General features: G+C 27.4%; 4 protein-coding genes across 4 annotated transcripts; 1 reads left to right on the top strand and 3 right to left on the bottom strand.

The window, feature by feature from the left end:
- Positions 1-172: 172 nt before the first annotated feature.
- On the bottom strand, positions 173-1,438 carry GO595_005297 (uncharacterized protein; the record flags this gene model as incomplete). Its single annotated transcript, XM_067918525.1, has 1 exon — positions 173-1,438. The coding sequence occupies one exon, from the start codon at positions 1,436-1,438 to the stop codon at positions 173-175; it is 1,266 nt and encodes a 421-aa protein (XP_067774510.1).
- A 1,719-nt stretch (positions 1,439-3,157) lies between these two features.
- On the top strand, positions 3,158-5,713 carry GO595_005296 (uncharacterized protein; the record flags this gene model as incomplete). The annotated part of the gene is made up of 1 exon (XM_067918524.1): positions 3,158-5,713. The coding sequence occupies one exon, from the start codon at positions 3,158-3,160 to the stop codon at positions 5,711-5,713; it is 2,556 nt and encodes an 851-aa protein (XP_067774509.1).
- Positions 5,714-13,040: 7,327 nt separating this feature from the next.
- GO595_005295 (mitochondrial import inner membrane translocase subunit tim14) lies at positions 13,041-13,397 on the bottom strand (the record flags this gene model as incomplete). The annotated part of the gene is made up of 1 exon (XM_067918523.1): positions 13,041-13,397. The coding sequence occupies one exon, from the start codon at positions 13,395-13,397 to the stop codon at positions 13,041-13,043; it is 357 nt and encodes a 118-aa protein (XP_067774508.1).
- A 3,509-nt stretch (positions 13,398-16,906) lies between these two features.
- Positions 16,907-18,435, bottom strand: GO595_005294 (uncharacterized protein; the record flags this gene model as incomplete). The annotated part of the gene is made up of 2 exons (XM_067918522.1): positions 16,907-16,928; positions 17,684-18,435. 2 exons carry the CDS (start codon positions 18,433-18,435, stop codon positions 16,907-16,909), a joined length of 774 nt encoding a protein of 257 aa, XP_067774507.1.
- Between the last annotated feature and the right edge of the window lie 203 nt (positions 18,436-18,638).

The following is an 18,638-nucleotide window of genomic DNA, read 5'->3' as shown; positions in this document are numbered from 1 at the left end:
AATATTAATAATAAAACAATTATATTAATTTTTTGTGATTTGTGTGATAAAACAAAAAATAAAACTAATAATTTCCGAAGTTAATTCAAATCTTCAAATTTTAATATTTTATGGGAAACAATTTCACTGACGAGTGTAATGAAAATAAGATGAAAACAAACACAAATATTTATTAAACAACAGATACAGCGCGTGGATGAATTTCATCCATCGAAATATTTTTATGTATATAACTCGATTTCTTCCATCTCGTTGCAAGGTACAGTGCTTGGACCTGTTTTAATGGGTCATATCCGCATTTTGAAATCAACATTTCTAATAAATCAAATGGTAAAAATGAATATCCGCATAAAGTTTTGTCAGATGTCATTTCCTTTGACTTTTCTTTTTTGCCAAAAGCAATATTTAACATTTCAAATGGCAACATTTCAAAGTCAAATTCCTCTTTATAAGTTTCATTAACGATTCTGAACATCTGAACACTATAATTCTTTCCAGAGCTTAAGTCCTGTTCGTCTGTATTTTCTGAAGGGCATAACCTATATTGGAATGAACTATTACAATAATTTTCATTAATACATATAAGTATATCATCAGAAGTCCAATATTTTGGATCATTGTCATTCCAACAAAGTTGTCGATTATCATCTGAAGTCAAAGAGCCATCGTACAGCCCAATCGCGTTCCCATTTTCCTGATCGGATATTTTGACTACAAAACCGCCCTTCGAGTTTTTGAATGGACTTTTGATCGGCTTTTTGATGTGAGTGAAGTACTCTTCGTCCCAACCGTACAAGAGCATAGTGATAGGGTTACCACACTCTAATGACGACATTGATTTTGGGGTATAGAAGAAAGAATTGTAATGAAGTGGGAGTTGAAGTTGATTATCATATATGAGATATGGATTTGGAATTGTTAAAAAAAGAGGTTGCTCGGAATCTGAAATAAGATGTTTGATGCCATTAATAAACATAACACGTTTGGAATAAATAAATTCGAGCTCAAAATTATTTTCTGTAATAATGTTGGTCATATTGTTACAATCGATATAGTTGCAAAACTCGGTTGGAACAAATGACTTTCGAAATTTATTATTGGACATAAGATGTAAAAATGTTGTAGCATTAAACAGTTTTTTTTGATGTGGAATGCCAGGAAGATCTTTGAAATAATTAATGGAGGTTTCTAATGCATCATTAGAAAAATTAAGAGTGTAATTGCCTTCAAAATATTTGTCGCCTTTTAAATTGTAAGATCGATATGTTGATTCAATAAAATTTAAAACAGCGCCATTCCATGTATCTGGATTGAATCTATGTGGAGTATCATATTCATGCGAATATGCATAATTAATGGGTAAAGTTTGATAATAATATAGAATCTTGGATCCGAGATAATCGACTGAAACTGTGGTTTTTTTGAAGGAAAGTGACATCCCTAGAACCAGTAGTCCTATAGTCACAGAAGATACAACAATAAAACTGCATTTAATATTGGAAATTCCTTCAATCATTTCCAATATTAAAAAATGGAATTCAATGGTTTATTGATTCTGAAATTTTTAACCGTTATTTGTGAACCGCGGTTTTTCGTACGATAAATATTCACTTTTTGAATGAGTTCTGAAGAAAAATTTATGTTTTTGTTGTGTCATGTTGTTGAACAAATTTACTCAATTATTTTCATTATACTGATATAAGGGGCATTTAATCCGGTTCATGGGCATGCGTAATTATTTATTTTAAATAATTCTTAAATATTACTTTAAATGATCAAATTAATGAAAAGAATATCTTTATTATTTGTATTATTTCTTTTTTTGTTCAAGTAATTTAAGCAATTTTGAGTTGCCTTTCGAAGATGCTTTGTGGAGTGCTGTTTTAAATATTTGAAATAATTTTTATTTATCGTTTTGAAATATTAAATGATATAAATAAATTTTAGAAATATTAAATTAATGTTATCCATATTATCATCAATCTCTTTCTCTTAAAGTAATCGAACCATTTCTGTGTTCGAAGATGCAAATATTTGTGTTGCATTAAATACTTTAAGTAATTCCCGGGTATTGATTTGAAATAATCTTTTGAGTATTAACATTACTTCTTTCTTTTTCACGAAGTAAATTAATTATTTCTGTGTAACCATTTGAAGATGCAAAGCTAAGTGCTGTTTTAAATATTTAAAATAATTTCCAAATATTATTTTGAAACTTCAAAATATTATAATGAATATTATATAAAATTAAAAAATATTTTTAGCATGAATATCAATTCCTTTTTGTTCAAGAAGTAGTTTAACTATTTCTGTATGCCCATTAGATACTGCAAATATAAATGCGGTTTCAAATATTTTATATAATTTTCAAATAATATATTAAAACCAAAAATTGATAATGCAAACATTAAATTAAATAAATAAATATTTTTTATATTAACATCAATTTCTATGTAACCATTCAAAGAAGCAAACATTAGTGCTGTCTAAAATAATTAAAATGATTTCCAATTATTATTATATTAAAATATCAAATTATTAAAACTAATATATAAATATTTTTTGCATTTAAATCAAGTCCTTTTTGTTCAATAAGATATTTAGCTATATCAATATATCCATTTGAAGATGCAAGTATAAGTGCACTCCAAAATATTTAGGGAAAATTCCAAATATATTTTCAAAACGTTAAATTATTTAAATATATTTCAAAGAAAACAAATGAATATTTTTCACATTAACATCGATTCCTATTTGTTCAAGAAGTAATTTAACTATTGGTGTATAACATCGATTTGAAACACCAAATTATTAAAACAATTATTATATTAAATTAATAAATTTTCTTAACATTAGGTTTTGCTTTTTTTTTTTCAAGAAGCAATTTAACAATTTCTGTATATCCATTTCTATATGCATATAAAAGTGTTATAATAAATATTGTAATTTTAAGAGGATATTATAAGATAAAATTCATACAGGGATGATCATAGTTGTTTTGGATATTACAAATTCATCACAAAAAATTTAATTCAAAAGTAAAAAAATTCTGAGGCAACGACCTGACGGTTTTGGTTTTCAATTGAATTGAATTGAATTTTTTGTTGTATTTTATATTTGATTCAAACTGCCGGCATATGTCACATAAATAATTTTAATGTTTGTTCTATGTCTTTTTAATATCTTCGGATATTGCAAACAAAGACCGCAAATCTATGAGTTCAGTCATAGCGCACTCATAAGTCTCTTGGACAAAATCCGCAATCACGATTATGATGAAATTGTATATAAAGAAGTTCAACACATAGCCAATGATGATGACGAAGAAGAAGAAGAGTATGTGTATTATTATCAAATTGACGATGAATATCATGAACCAGAGAAAAACTTTAAAATAAAAAACCCAGTTAAAAGCATTACATCAGGCATATCCCATGGAATAAAATCACTTGCTTCCACTGGTATCGCTACTATTAAATCAACAGGCGCGCAAATCGCACAAGGAGCAACTGGTACAATAAAATCAGTGACCGGTGTTACATCATTAAAACCAACTGTCTCTCAAATAAGGTCAGGCTTTTCCAAATTTAGATCAACTCTCTCTAAAGTAAAGTCAGGAGTTTCCAAAGTCAAATCAGCAGCCTCGAAAGTAGGCAAAGTAGCTGGCAAAGTCGTCACAAGCGCTGCGAAAACTGCTGCCAAGACAGCCTCCAAAGCAACAAAGCAAACGATCAAGACAGTTAAGGACACTGCCAAAGCCTCAGTCAGGACAACCACATCTGCTGCGAAAGCTGCTGTCCGTATCACTCAAGCTTCTGTGCAGATCGCCACCAATCCTGGCAAAGCGGGACAGATCATCAAAGATGTCAGCAAGGAAGTCACCAAAGATCTTAAGGAGGCAGCCAAAGCGTACAAGCCTGTCATCAGGGATGTCAAAGCCGAAGTCAAAACTACGTTTAAGAGTGTGAAATCAGTTGCTCCATATGTTGGCTTTGTCACATGCTGGATACCAGTTGTCGGACAAATCGGACTTGCCGCATCTATCGCCGCTACAATGTCTACTGCGTATAAAGCATATGCATTGTATCAAGCAGGAATGGCCATCTACCAAGGAATCAAAGAGAAAGATTTCATGTCAACACTTGGCGGCATTGCACAAGCTGTAGGTAACTTTGGAGGACCAATTGGAGCGATTGCAGATAAAGTATATGAAGCACAACAACTTTATCAACAAGGCGAAATGATTTATAAGGGAATTAAGAATGGCGATTACACACAAGTCATTAGTGGTATTACATCGATTATCTCTATTGATGAAGCTAAGGAATTAATATCGAAGAGTGAATTACTTCAACAAGGATTAGAATATTATCAAAGAGGTTATGATATGTATAAGAAAGGTAAACAAGTAACAGAAGCAATCAAGACAGGACACTTCGGTAAAGCGATTGAAGGACTTGCAGAGTTAGGCTTAGACATTCGTAAGAATTCATTGTATACAAAAGCAGAAGAATTATTTGATAAGGCTTCGAACTTATATTATCAAGGAGAAACATTATATAAACAAGGAAAGGAGAAACTTCAATTAGGTAAAGCTGCTTATGAAGCAATTAAGAAAGGTAAAGTTAACAGTGCAATATCATTACTTCAACAAGCAGGTTTGGATGTAACAAAGAACCAAAAAGTCAATCAATGCTTAACATATTATAATGAAGTCACTTCGAAATTACAAAACGCAAAGAAAGCTTATGAATATGCACAGAAAGGAGATGTTAAACAAACAATTACATATTTGGAGTTAGCCGGAATTAATGTAACTTCAAGTAAAGCAGTACAAACGGGAATTACATATTATAAAGAAATCGAATCGAAATTCGAAATCAGTAAAACAGCATATGAATATGCGAAGAAAGGTAAAATCGATGAAGCTTCAACAGAACTTAAGAAGATTGGAATTGACATTGAACAGAACCAAGCGATACAAAACGCGCTTGAGTTATATAAGAAAGGCGAAACATTATATAAACAAGGCGACGAGTTATACAAACAAGGAAAAGATATCATTCAACAAGGTAAGACATCAATTGAGTCATTACGTAAAGGTAAAGTTACCGAAGCACTTAATGATCTTGCGGAACTTGGAATTGACTTACGCAAGTACGACGTAGTGAAACAAGGCGAAGAAATTGTTAAACAAGTCGAAACATTACGTCAGACATTACCGAAAGAACTTCAGTCAGCAGCAGAGATTACACTTGCGAAACTTGTTCTCTTAGGACTCAACACTACGCTCTATAAGGAAATCGACGAGGCTATGGATAAGGCGAAAAGCGCTTCATTGACATTAGTGCAAATAGTCAGCGATGGAATGGATGTGTACAAAGACGCGTCGGGTAACGTCGGAACAATCATTGAGTTATCAGAGAAACGTTTCATGGAGTTCATCGACATGGAGGGCTCGAGCGAGTTCTGCAGGGACTTGGATTTGGTGACAAAGATATTCACCGGAAGTACAGTCGGAGAACAAATAGCGAAGACAGTGACTGAGGGATACCTGAAGCTTGAAGACGCACAGGCGAAAGCTGACGCACAAATAGAGAAAATCGCTGAGGAAGTGCAGGGAAAGGCAACGAAATTGGTGACGTCAATCGACGAACTGAAGGAAATCATCGCAAAGGCAGAGGCCGACGCTGTGAAAGTGACAGCAGAATAAGTAAATCAGTAAATTTGGAATGTTTAATTATATTTGTTTATAATTTTCAAATATTGTTTTGAAATACCATAAAATTAAAATTGATTTTAAATAAGACAAATAAATATCTTTATCACCACCATCAATTTCTTTTTGTTCAAGAAGTAATTTAACTACTTCTGCATGCCCATTATAATATGCAAATATAAGTGCTGTCCAAAATAATTTAAATCATTTCCAAATATTATTGATCCTCAAAGCATTGACCATAATATTTTATACAATGTCCAAATGTTATTTTTGAATTCCAAATTATTAAAAAAACATCAAAAACAACAAATAAATATCTTTGGCATTAATATCAATACCTTTTTGTTCAAGAAGCAATTTAACTATTTCCGTGTATCCATTTGAAGTTTTCATTTGATTTATCATCATTTTTATAATGAAGAAAATAAATCGTATCTTTATTCTTAACTAAATCTGATGAAATCATATTCATTTCTATCATCTTTTCTAGAAGGAAATAAGATTCTTGTGATTCAAATTTAAATAAAAAACTTGCAAATTCATTGATGAATATATAATTATAATTACTTTTGTTTAATTCTTCTAATTTAATTTCAACTTCTTTCATAAATCTAAAATAAAGGCAAAAATCTTTTCTTTGAGAAAGAAATGCTGAATATAAATCTACAAATAAAAAAATACGGAAAAGTTGAAAAATTTGAATACACTAAATCCACAGTTATTTCTGCAGCACTATTAATATTATCTTCGTCTAGTTTAAACTTTTCAAGCAACTGGAGCACAAACCTACTTTTGTCTGAAGAGCATTGTTCTGGAAAAATCAACTTTTCTTAAGTAATACATTGTATGAAAAATTTATTTGATTTTCAATAGGATTTTGTTCATTCTGATTGAAGATTGTAAAGAAATCAGAATAAAAACTTCAATATGTTGAATATTATATGATTGTGTAAAAATACAGATATAGATGAAGATAACATTAAATTGATATATATATGTATTTGATAGAAATGAATATTTGAAATTGTTCTTATAAATGACATAGCATATTTTGGTGTTAACGAATATGAAAATTTTGTGAAAATTACAGAATTTTCTATTCTTAATGTGTTTGAACCAGTGAATTTTGCGTAAATATATGTGTTGAAATGCATTTCAGAAATATTTTGTTAGCTACATTAAATGTGCTGAATGTATTACTTTGATATGTGCTTAATACCATGACTTCAATTTCAATTGAAACACTAGTAAAATTGCTTGGAGAAAATGAAGGTTCATTTTCTTCATAGAAAAAAACACATTTATGGCTATTTGTTCTTGATTTTTATAAAGGAAAACTTATTAGTATATAATATTTTTTAGAATAGAAATCATATCTTTGCAAAATTATTCATTACAATTTAGGATTATTTAGGATTATCAAGAATTCATCAATGACTCTATCATTATAAACACAGGATCCTTTAAAATCCAAGTAAACACCCGATTGAATTAATTGATTTATTAGAAGTTGTCTTGGCATGAAAATCAATTCGGTGAAAGTTAAAAAATAAATAAATAAATAAATAAAAACTGTAAACTGTTTGATTTATATATGGAATTTGGATCCAAATAAAAACTGTAAACTGATCCAAAAATAACACTTTAAAATAAAAACAAGTATTCAAGAAAAATGTTAATCCTCGACCATTAGTTACAAAATTTAATTCACATATTTATGTATCAAATCCTTCTTATTCATGCAGTAATTTAACTATTTGTGCATAACCATTATAAGATGCATACATAAGTGCTGTTTTAAATAATATATATAAAATCCAAATATTATTTTCATATATCACATTATTTAAATGAATTTCAAATAAAACAAATAAATATCTTTAGCATTAATATCAATTCCTTCTTGTTCAATAAGCATTTCAACGATTTCTGTATTTCCCCGATTTGATGCTAAAATAAGTGCTGTATTAAATAATTTAAATAATTTCCAAATATTATTTTGAAATCCAAAATGAAAAAAATAAAATTTAAATAAAACAAATTAATATCTTTGGCATTAATATCAATTCCTTCTTGTTCAAGAAGTAATTTAACTGTTTTTGTATGACCATGACAAGATGCCATCATCAGTGCTGTATCAAATAAAATAAATAAATTCCAAATATTATTTTGAATTCCAAAATGAAAAAAATAAAATTTAAATAAAACAAATAAATATCTTTAGCATTAATATCAATTCCTTCTTGTTCAAGAAGTAATTTAACTATTTCTGTATGACCATGATAAGATGCTCTAAAAAATGCTGTATTAAATAATTTAAATAATTTCCAAATATTATTTTGAAATATCAAATTATTAAAATAAATACAAAATAAAACAAATAAATATCTTTAGCATTAATATCAATTCTTTCTTGCGTAAGAAGTAACTTAACTATTTCAATCCAGCCTTTTTCTGATGCTAACATAAGTGCTGTATAAAATAATTTAAATAAAATCCAAATATTATGTTGAAATACAAAATTATCAAAATAAATACTTTTAGCATTAATATCAATTCCTTCTTGTTCAAGAAGTAACTTAACTATTTCTGTATAACCTAATTCAGATGCTATAATAAGTGCTGTTTCAAATGTTTTAAATAATTTCCAAATATTATTTTGAAATCAAGAATTATCAAAATAAATTTTAAATAAAACTGAGAATTATCTTTAGAATTAATATCAATTTTTTTATGTTTAAGAAGAAATTTAATTACATCCATATGAGAATTTTTAATTGCTAACATTAGTAGAGTCACAAATAATTGAAATAACTTCCAATCATTATTTTGAAATATCGAATTATTAAAATGAATATTAAATAAAACAAAAAGATGTTACTATAATTAACATCAAAACCAGTTTGTTGAGAAATCCATTGTATTGTTTCGAAATAACCATGTTTTGTTGCATTTAAAAGTTGTTCATTAAACAAATTAAAGAAAATTTAAATAGAAATAGAAAACATAAAGCAATCAAAACAAATTCTAAACCAATTACACAAATATTTAGAGTAATTTTATTGAAATTGCCTTGAACAAGAATCATTTTAATTAACTCATAATTTCTTGACGCATTTGGACATTTTGTAATGATTGGGAAATATTTTGGATCTGTTATATATCTTTTAATAAAGAATGTATTACCATTTTTTATTGCTTCTTCTAAAATTTCTTTGCTTATCCTCATACCAACCGATTTTAAGAACATAAACATTTTGAAATTACAATGTTTTAAGCAATGAATTCCGTATTTTGTTAAATCTTTATTTGGTATTTTTTTCTTTTCGTAAAAATATTGAAAAATTTCATTTCGATGAAATTCAATTGCTGTTTTATATACTTCTTTAAATGATAAAATGTTTTGTTCACATAAATATGTAATCTCTAAATTTCCACCTGCAATTGCATACTTTAATGTGTTTTTGGTTTTAGAACCATTCATCAGTAAAAATCGAAAACATTTAATTGCTCCAAAAAATGCTGCAAAATCAATTATCGAAACATTTTTTTGGTTAATAAATGAATATCTTTCATAAAGTGATGGTTTAACATGTTGATTAAAATCGAAGTTTGTTTGTGATGAAATTTCTTGAAGTTTTTCAATTTCATCATTTCGAATTATTTTTAATATTTCATTCGGATTTACTCCTTCTTTAATTAACTGCTTATGAAGTTCCCAATCATTATTTGATAGTTCTTCAAGATCTAAAAGAAACTGTTCTTGAAATTTATAGTTATAAATATGGATTTCTTCATCTGTATAATAATTTGCATACCATAATGATCTCTTATTCTGAACAAAATCAGGTTGAATTAGTTCATATTCGATCATTTTTGTAAGTAAATGATTTGATTCTTGTGATTCTATTATTAATAAATAATGCTTAAAAACATTTATTATTGAGTTACATTGAATGTCTTTTTCTAATGTTTCAATTGATTTCAAAAAATTCAAATATAAAATTGCTTCATTTCTTTGAGATAAAAAAGCTGTATATATTAAACTACTAATTAAAAGATTAAAAGAATATGGAAAATTATTATCAAAATACTTCATTGCAGAGTTAGAAGAAGTTTCAATGTGATCATCTTTTAACTCAAATATAATTTTTTCTAATGATTGCAATGGAGCTGAATTTTTTTTATTGATAAGCGAAGTACCTTGGGTTCTCCTTATTAAATTTTCTTGTCTTGATGTTGAAGTTCTTTGAGAACTCAAAGTGGGTTTTGCTTTCATTTAAATGCAGTAATCTGCGCGAAATGGTAATAAAAAGTGGACTTTAACGTCTTTTTTGAAGTTCAAAGATAAAATGAAAGTAAAATTTGTTTATTAAACGAGATTTTAATAGCAATTTTGATTAGACATATTAGATCTTTGAAATCGTTTACAAACGGATCTTCTTCAGTGAACTTAAATGTTATTCCGTATGTATTTATTGAACACAAATTTGCGAATTGGACACACTCGTACACATCACATTGTTTTGATCCTTTTATTAAAGAAAATGAAATTATTCATTATAAAAATTTATAAGCACCTAAGTGCTTTTAAACGAAGTGGATCCACCAAAAGTTATTGCAAAAAGAATTCTCCTATGCAATTACCTATCCCAAACAATTCATTTTTCTTATTGTAATACATTTAACTATTTTATGATATTTTTCGCTTTAAAATGTGACAACTGTCAGTTCCATGAAACATATATTTCAAAATTCATTATAAAAAATTAAAAAAAATTTATTTATATATTAACAAAACGATCTTCTTTGAAATCATCAACAAATGGGTCTTCATCTATATTTGACATTTTGCTAATAACTGAAAATCCTTCTGTTGTATTATCATTTGTTTCGACACTTACTGCGTTTTCTTCATTTTTATTTTTGTTTCGTTTATGAACAACAAATATAACAAGAAGTGTTACAATTATAATAACAACAATAATAACACAAACAACAATGATAATAAGAACAACATTTGTTTGATTTTCATTAGTAATTTGTTCATTCTGATTGAAAACTGTAAAGAAATCGGAATAAAAACTAAAATATGTTGAATACTGAACAATGGTATAATTATAATATAAATATTCAGTGATTAAATATGTGATAGAAGAAGACATCATTGAAATAATATATGTATTTGATAGAAATGAATAATTTGAAATTGTTCTTATAAATGATACAGAAAATTTTAATGTTAACGAATGTGAAAATGTCGTGAAAAATTCAAATAAATTTTCTGTTATTAATGTATTTGAGTTAGTGAATGAATTAGTTTTAATAAATGTATCAGATTTGGTGAATGAGTTATGCTTAGTGAATGTATTAGATTTAATAAATGAATTAGACTTAGTAAATGTATTTGATTTAGTGAATGAATTAGATTTACTGAATGTATTTGATTTAGTGAATGAATTAGACTTAGTAAATGTATTTGATTTAGTTAATGTATTAGATTTAGTGAATGTATTTGATTTAGTGAATGAATTAGATTTACTGAATGTATTAGATTTAGTGAATGAATTAGACTTAGTAAATGTATTTGATTTATTTAAAGTATTAGATTTAGTGAATGTATTTGATTTAGTGAATGAATTAGATTTACTGAATGTATTTGATTTAGTTAATGTATTAGATTTAGTGAATGTATTAGACTTAGTTAAAGTATTAGATTTAGTGAATGTATTTGATTTAGTGAATATATGTGTTGGAGAGCATTCTGGAATTATTTCGTTAGTTACATTAAATATTCCAAATTTATTGCTTTGATATGTGCTTAATACCATTACTTCAATTTCAATTGTAACACCAGAAAAAGCGTTTGTATTAAATTTAGGTTCATTTTCTCCGTAAAAATAAACACATTTGAGGTTATTACATGCATTAAACCCATATATACTAACTAAGGCCACGTTTTCGCCAATGAAAACTGTTGTTAAATTAATACAATATGAAAATAAACCCTGTGAGATTGCTGTAATTTTATTTGAAATAGTAAATGATTTTAGTTGTTCGCAATGGCAAAATGTATATTCTTCTATACTAGAGATATTTTCAGTGTTTGTAATCTTTTCTAGATTAGAAGCACCATAAAATGAACATTCTTTAAGACAAGTAATTGTTGATGGAATTTCATATGTTTTACTTTCTTTACCAGCTGGATAAAAGTAAATAGTTTGAACATTTTTATCATAAAGAACACCGTCATTATTCAAATTACAAAAATTAGGATTATTTTCTGATACTTTATAAAACTTAACACTATAGCATTGTATAAAAACTGCAGAATTAAATTCACTTACTGAGGCAGGAAAAGTAATGTTCTGTAATTTAGGGCAATTTTGAAAAACACGTTCTCCAAATATTTGAACATTTTCTCCAATTATAATTGATTCTAAATTTAAACAACCAAAAAAAGCATAAGTCCCAAGCAATGTAACAGAGTCACCAATTATAACTGAAATTAAAGAAGTCCATTCATAGAAAGCTGATGATGAAATTGTTGAAATGCCGCTTTCAATTATAACATGTTTAGCTGTATTATATTCAAATCTTTCATCAAATTCAATTGAATTAGTTATTGTAAGTGTTGATGTTTCGCTAGAATATATTTCAGTTGTATGAATGAAATAAATAGTAAAAAGCAAAGAAAGAAATTTGTAATTCATTTCTATATATTTATTAATGGTAATGCATTTTATTTTGTTATGAGATAATTTAACCACAAAAAAAGTGAGAAAAATTATCAAAAAATTGTTGAATAAAAGAGAAAATGAATTAAGTTCCTTACTAAAAACAAAAATATGAAGGAAAGGAAAATATTTTGTTTTTTGGTTTTCAGCAAATAAAATATTTTTTAGAATTGAAGTGTGAGCGATGGGATGATAGTTTGCTTGAAGACATGCAATTGGAAATAATGATGTGTGCTTGTAATTAATTTTGATTGAAAAAATTTTTGGTATGTATTTAACATACAATTCACTTCTTTTGTTTATTTGAAAGAGATTAATTAGACCTATAAATTCGAGCAACATTATAACAAAATATCTGTTTGGGTAAATCGGTTACTTTATTTTGTGACAGAAGTGATCGTTCTGAATATTGAAAAATTTAAGTGCTACTTGCGTGGGTAACAGTTGTTCACTGTTTCTATTGTTAAACAAAAAGCATTAAATCACTTTCATAGAGGTATCACCCTCACACCATTATAACAATATTTTTTTTTGTTATCAACACAAATATTTATAAAAAAATATTGATGGATTTACATAATTTATATTTTTGTACCAAGAGAAAGAAAATCACGAGCTTCGTTGATTTTCATGGCAATGTATGAGTTGCCTCCTTTATCAGGATGAAGGAGGCTCATAAGAACTCGATGTTGTTTTTGGACGTCTGCTTTTGTGAATGCCTGTGGAAGGTTAAGTATTTTAGTTGCTTCGTGACGCGTCATTGTTGGTGAAAATCCTTTTAGATTTTTTGCATCAGGTAATCCGTTAGTTTTATATGGAGAAAAAAACATTTCTTTTGCGAGAAATGCAACACCAGCCCCTGCACCAACAGTTAAAGCAAGTTTAGTATTTGGTGAAAGTTTACCTAAGAATTGGGTGACTTGGCTGGTCAGAGACATTGGCTTAGCTTATTGACGGTTTTATCGTTCATTCAGTGCACTTTTAACCGTAAGACACTTAATTGTTCATTCTAAAGTTCATATGTAAGAAAGCTCATAAACTTTTTTGTCTTTATTTGATATACTGTGTTTTATTTCATTCCCAAGCACTTCAGCTTTTGAATAAAAATCAGGTGATTTTCCATTTATTTTATTCGGTTCTATCTTTGAAAATCCTTTTTGTGAACAGTTTGTGAATAATTTGTTGACGTTGCATACATTTATAATATTAAAGTATGCTTAAAAAATCTTTTATATAATTTATTCAAAGACATGTTTTTGTTTTGAAATATGTGATTTTGCAAAAAATGTTAGAGTTGTACGAAAATAGTTAAATTGCAACCACTTTATATTATTCTATTTTTCAAAAAATGAGTAAAACATTATGTTAAATGTTTTTTTATTAATTTTTAGTATAAAAAATCCCTAGTTAAACGATGATGATTTCATAATGACGATAGTTTTTTTCTGGGAGAAACAGTTTCCTGATTATCTGATTTTTCTATCGTAAATATTTTTTGTTATTTGTTATCAAAAGTGACAACAATACTCAAAAAGTGGTATCGGATGATAAATTCTTATGTTTACAATTGCAACTTTTACGACCATTTCACTCAAATTTACTTCAGTATAATGCGAACACAAAATTATATATTTACCATAAAAACATTAAAATATTTTATTTAAATTTATCCAATTCTTTTTCTATATCATCATCTGTTTCAGCTGCTGCAATGATGAAATACCTACTACATTCATCATTACCCACGAAATATTTCATTGCCGATTTTCTCGACTTCGGCTCGTACTCGAACTCCTTTGCGATTGACATTGCCAACTCTTTATCATCGTTATCCAATGTCTCGAAAATTTGTTTTAATGCTACGAAGAGCACCAAAAAGTTATTTGTAGTGTAAATCATTTTTGTGAAGAAGAATGAAACAGGTTCAGTACTTATTTTACATATTTGGAACATGAACTTTGATCCATTAATTGTTGGGAACTTATCATAAAACTTTTGGAAGTTTTGTAGTGTATCGATTTCGAACAGTTCCAACTTATCTTCGTTTTTAATATTTTGTTTTAATGAATAATACGTAGAAACTAAAGTTTTCATTATAATGTTATTACAAAACTCTAAATCAAAAATGGAATAAAACAAATTTCGATCGATTAATGAAAGCTTTAAGATTAATGGGAAACAAATTTGATAAATTGGTTCGTTTTCTTTTTGGATTAAAAAGTTATTAATAAATGTTTGGAAGATATTATGTGGAATTGTATTAAATATTTGTGGATTTGTTAATAACGTCGAATATATTATTATTAATGAAGGACCAAGTTGGAAATCTGACTTAAAGAATTTTAAGTTGTTTGTGATTTCATTAAATATGATCGATTTGATTTGTAAGAATAAGTCATAATTCGCTAAATATATTTTTATTGTCTTTAAAATTACGTTTGTTATTGAAGGCAAATTATATTCTAATGATTGTTTGATGATTTTATAGTTACCACTTAAACTTAAAGGATTACGAACAATAAATAGCGTAGAAAAGTGGTTTAGGAAATAGCTATAAAGAATTGACTTAGGATTTAATGTGTTAAAGAAGTTTTGATATATGTTGAAATTATTAGAATACAATAATAAATATTGTAATAATAATGTTAGCTCAAAATAAATGATGGATGGGATTTCACTTGCTATAATTGGGAAATATTCATCCAAAGTGGTAATTAATTCATTTATTGCTTGTCTTTCTTTCCGTTTATGTAAGTTCACAAAAGTGGCGTAGATAAACCTTAGAAAAACTGCTTTTTTCTTTGTTGATGTGAAACTTTTATAATTTCCAATGTAATTAATAATAATACTTAAGATTTCACCGGGTGGGAAAGACACGAAATTCATGATTTTTATTAGTTTTATAAGTCTATTAGCTTTGAAATCATCGAACTCGAATAAATAATGTGTGAAAAATTGTGAATCTAATTTAACGAAATGAGAAATTTGTACATTTTCATCGAGAATTAATTCTTTAGTTATTGGTTTACCAATGAATTCTTCGATTTTATCGACAATATTTTTCGGGATTTTATGTATTGATTTGTATTTTGTTAATGCATTAATTGTATAATCAATTATTTCAGATGTGAAAAACATCGAATTATCAGTAACATCGAATTGTATCGAATGCTTTTGCGCATATTTTAATAAAGTTTTCAACAAATTTAATGATTTAGTCTCAAGTGAATATGTTAAATATTGATTAAATAATTCGTTTGTTATTATTTTGTTTGTAAATCGGAAATAATTCATCGCCAAATAAATCTGTGGAATAAATTTTCCCGAATTAACAAAAGGAGAAATTGTCGAAATTTTTGTTATATTTTCGACAATATTTTTATTAAATTTAAATACATTTTCAGGAATTTGTTGTATATATACATTCGATGTATCGATTTTATAAAACAATGAAATATTATTCGGAATAAATTCATTTAAATTCGTTGTATCGAAAAACTCTTTATTCGAAAATATGAATTTCCAATGTTGTTCATCTATTTTCACCAAATCATTTAATTTTATTTTAATTTCGATTTGGTTTAAGAATTCCAAAAGTGATTTATTCATTGTATCATCATCTAAAGGCCATTTATCAAACGGAACATTTTCGATATAACTTTTTACTTTATCAAAGTATTCTCCTTTATATATCAATGCGAAATCTAAAAATGCTATTGATTGATTATCAGTGACGAATTTCAACTCATTTTTGTTAATAATTTTCGACAATTTAAATAATAATATTATTGCATCTTTTTCTGGTAAGCGTTTTATTAACTTATCGATGTTATTTAACGCTAAGTTATGATCCTTTTGATCAATATATATATAAGAATTATATAAAAGATCCGGATCATGCGTTTCTTTAACAGTGAGAAATTGTAACAATGATTCTTCGATTTGTTGTGGTAACTCTTTACTCGTCGGTATTAAATAATTACAACAAATCGCTGCAACGTCATCTTTCGAAGTTGATTTAAAGGTATCAATTGCTAAATCAAACATTTGTTGACTATATTGCGTAAATTGATTCGCTAATTTTTGCATTTCATTTAATGGAATTTTATCAAAAATTGGTACTAAATTAAACGACAATTTAAAAAACGTTTCATAATCTTTGACTTGATTTAATGGGATATTACATAAAAACATATAACAATTCTTTACATGTTGTAATACTGTCTGATGATTACATGTAGGATTAGTTACAATATCAGTATCTAAGCCATCTAGGAAATAACCGTTTAGCGGTTGGATTTCATAACCATATTCAATTTGGTACTGTGTAAAGCTTTGAATGTGCCTTATCAAAAACTGAAATGTAAATATTCGAATTTCTTCTGAAATCGATTTGATTTCGACTTTACTTAAAAATGCAAAAATATTCGAAATAGTTATCACGTTTTCACATGAAGTTAATGCCTCTCCTGCGAGCGGAATGAAAATAGAAAAAAGAGGTGACTTAAATAAGCTTGCTAATTCCGATAATAAATAAAATCGTTTGGAAACAACATTTTCATTAAGCCAATCGCTCGAATATATCTTTAAAAGAATCTTTTCTAAGTATATATACGAAGCGAATTTCTTTAGCGATGAAATTGATGTATTAAATAATCGGTCATGTGATGACAATGTAAATTCTAAAAGTAAATTTAATGCAATATCAAAATATTCGGTGAAAACTTTCAGACAATTTTCGATTGATATATTATCAATTAATTTACATATTGCTTCATTATGTACCCAATTCTTATTTGGCTTTTGAAGAATAAACTTCATTAGCTTTAAATGATGATCTTCTTTACATAATATTAACATTTTATCAATACATGTTCCAAAACTTTCAATTAGTTTACAATATAAATCATTTTCCGTGTTTTGATACTCTAAAAATAACTTTGCAACTTCATCGGCATCATCATTATTATGCTCAAAATGATTCCTTAATGCTACAAGTTTAGGTGATAAATAAATCGTATCTTTATATTGTTTAATTTCTTCAAGCGTCATTGGCAAATATAACAAACGCGACTTATAAATAGGTGGATAATTATCTTCAATTTCATTGTATATCTTTTCTTTTAAGGTTGGTTCGTTATATAAAAAAATAGAACACGTTTTACAAGCATACTCAAATTGACAGAGATTTAACGGTTTTCTTTTGAATTCTTGAAGGGAGTACGTTAAGAATAATTCCCTTCCTTTTTCACCAATAAGATCATACACTTCTCTGTCTTCAAGAAGAACTGGACCAAGCCAAACAGCAACCTTACCAAGTTGATGGTTTTTGATTATTAAATCAACTAAGATGTCAATTTGTTCTTTCTTATTCATCGATATTAAAAGTGAAACGGATGATGTAAAGGCATAATTTGGCTCATCCTTACATCCACAAACAATAGAGCGAAGAATGTTTTGCTTGAGAACAATTGGTAAATTTTCCATTAAAGGAATAACTTGTGGAATATATTGAATAAATTCGGAAAGATCAACACCAAAATGAGAGTTTATGGGAATACTACAAACAAATTCATCCATTCGAATTGGTGAAATAAACCTTGTAAGATATAAAAATGTATTAATAATTGCTATAGAAACTTTTGGAGAAACTTCAACACCAACAACAGCTTCGGCAAAAGCAGCAATAAAAATTTGTGAACAATAAGGTGCAACAGCTATTAATAATCCACCTAAAGTATTATAGGAATTAACACGAACCGTGGCATCAGAATTTGTAGCAAATTTGAAAATCATTTTTAAAACTAATATAAGACTTTTACGTGCTTCATCGCGAAATTGAGATATCCATGAAAATGATAAACTTTTTCTAAATCTTGTTAAGTATGTTACTATTTGACTGTTTTCTGCATTGAGGTTTCCATTTGAAACTTTATAAAGAAATTGAAAATTTTCATCTTCTTCGAGGACTCCCATTTTTTCAGCGCTGAAAAGAGGATCATTAACGGTTTCCGCAAAGAAAACTTTATCAAATTTCCCATCGGATCTCTATTGAATTATTTAGTACCTCAAAGCAAAATTGTCTATCAAATGTAGATAAATCTAGAGAAAAAATTCTTAATTCTTGAAAGAATTCTTTCATAAATTCCCTTCATTTTTCGAGAATGTTTATAAAATAG

Source organism: Histomonas meleagridis (genome assembly GCF_020186115.1).
Source record: "Histomonas meleagridis strain 2922-C6/04-10x chromosome Unknown contig_33, whole genome shotgun sequence".
Classification (NCBI taxonomy): domain Eukaryota; phylum Parabasalia; order Tritrichomonadida; family Dientamoebidae; genus Histomonas; species Histomonas meleagridis.
Note: the sequence above shows the minus strand (reverse complement) of the source record. Positions and strands in the feature narration are given on the sequence as shown.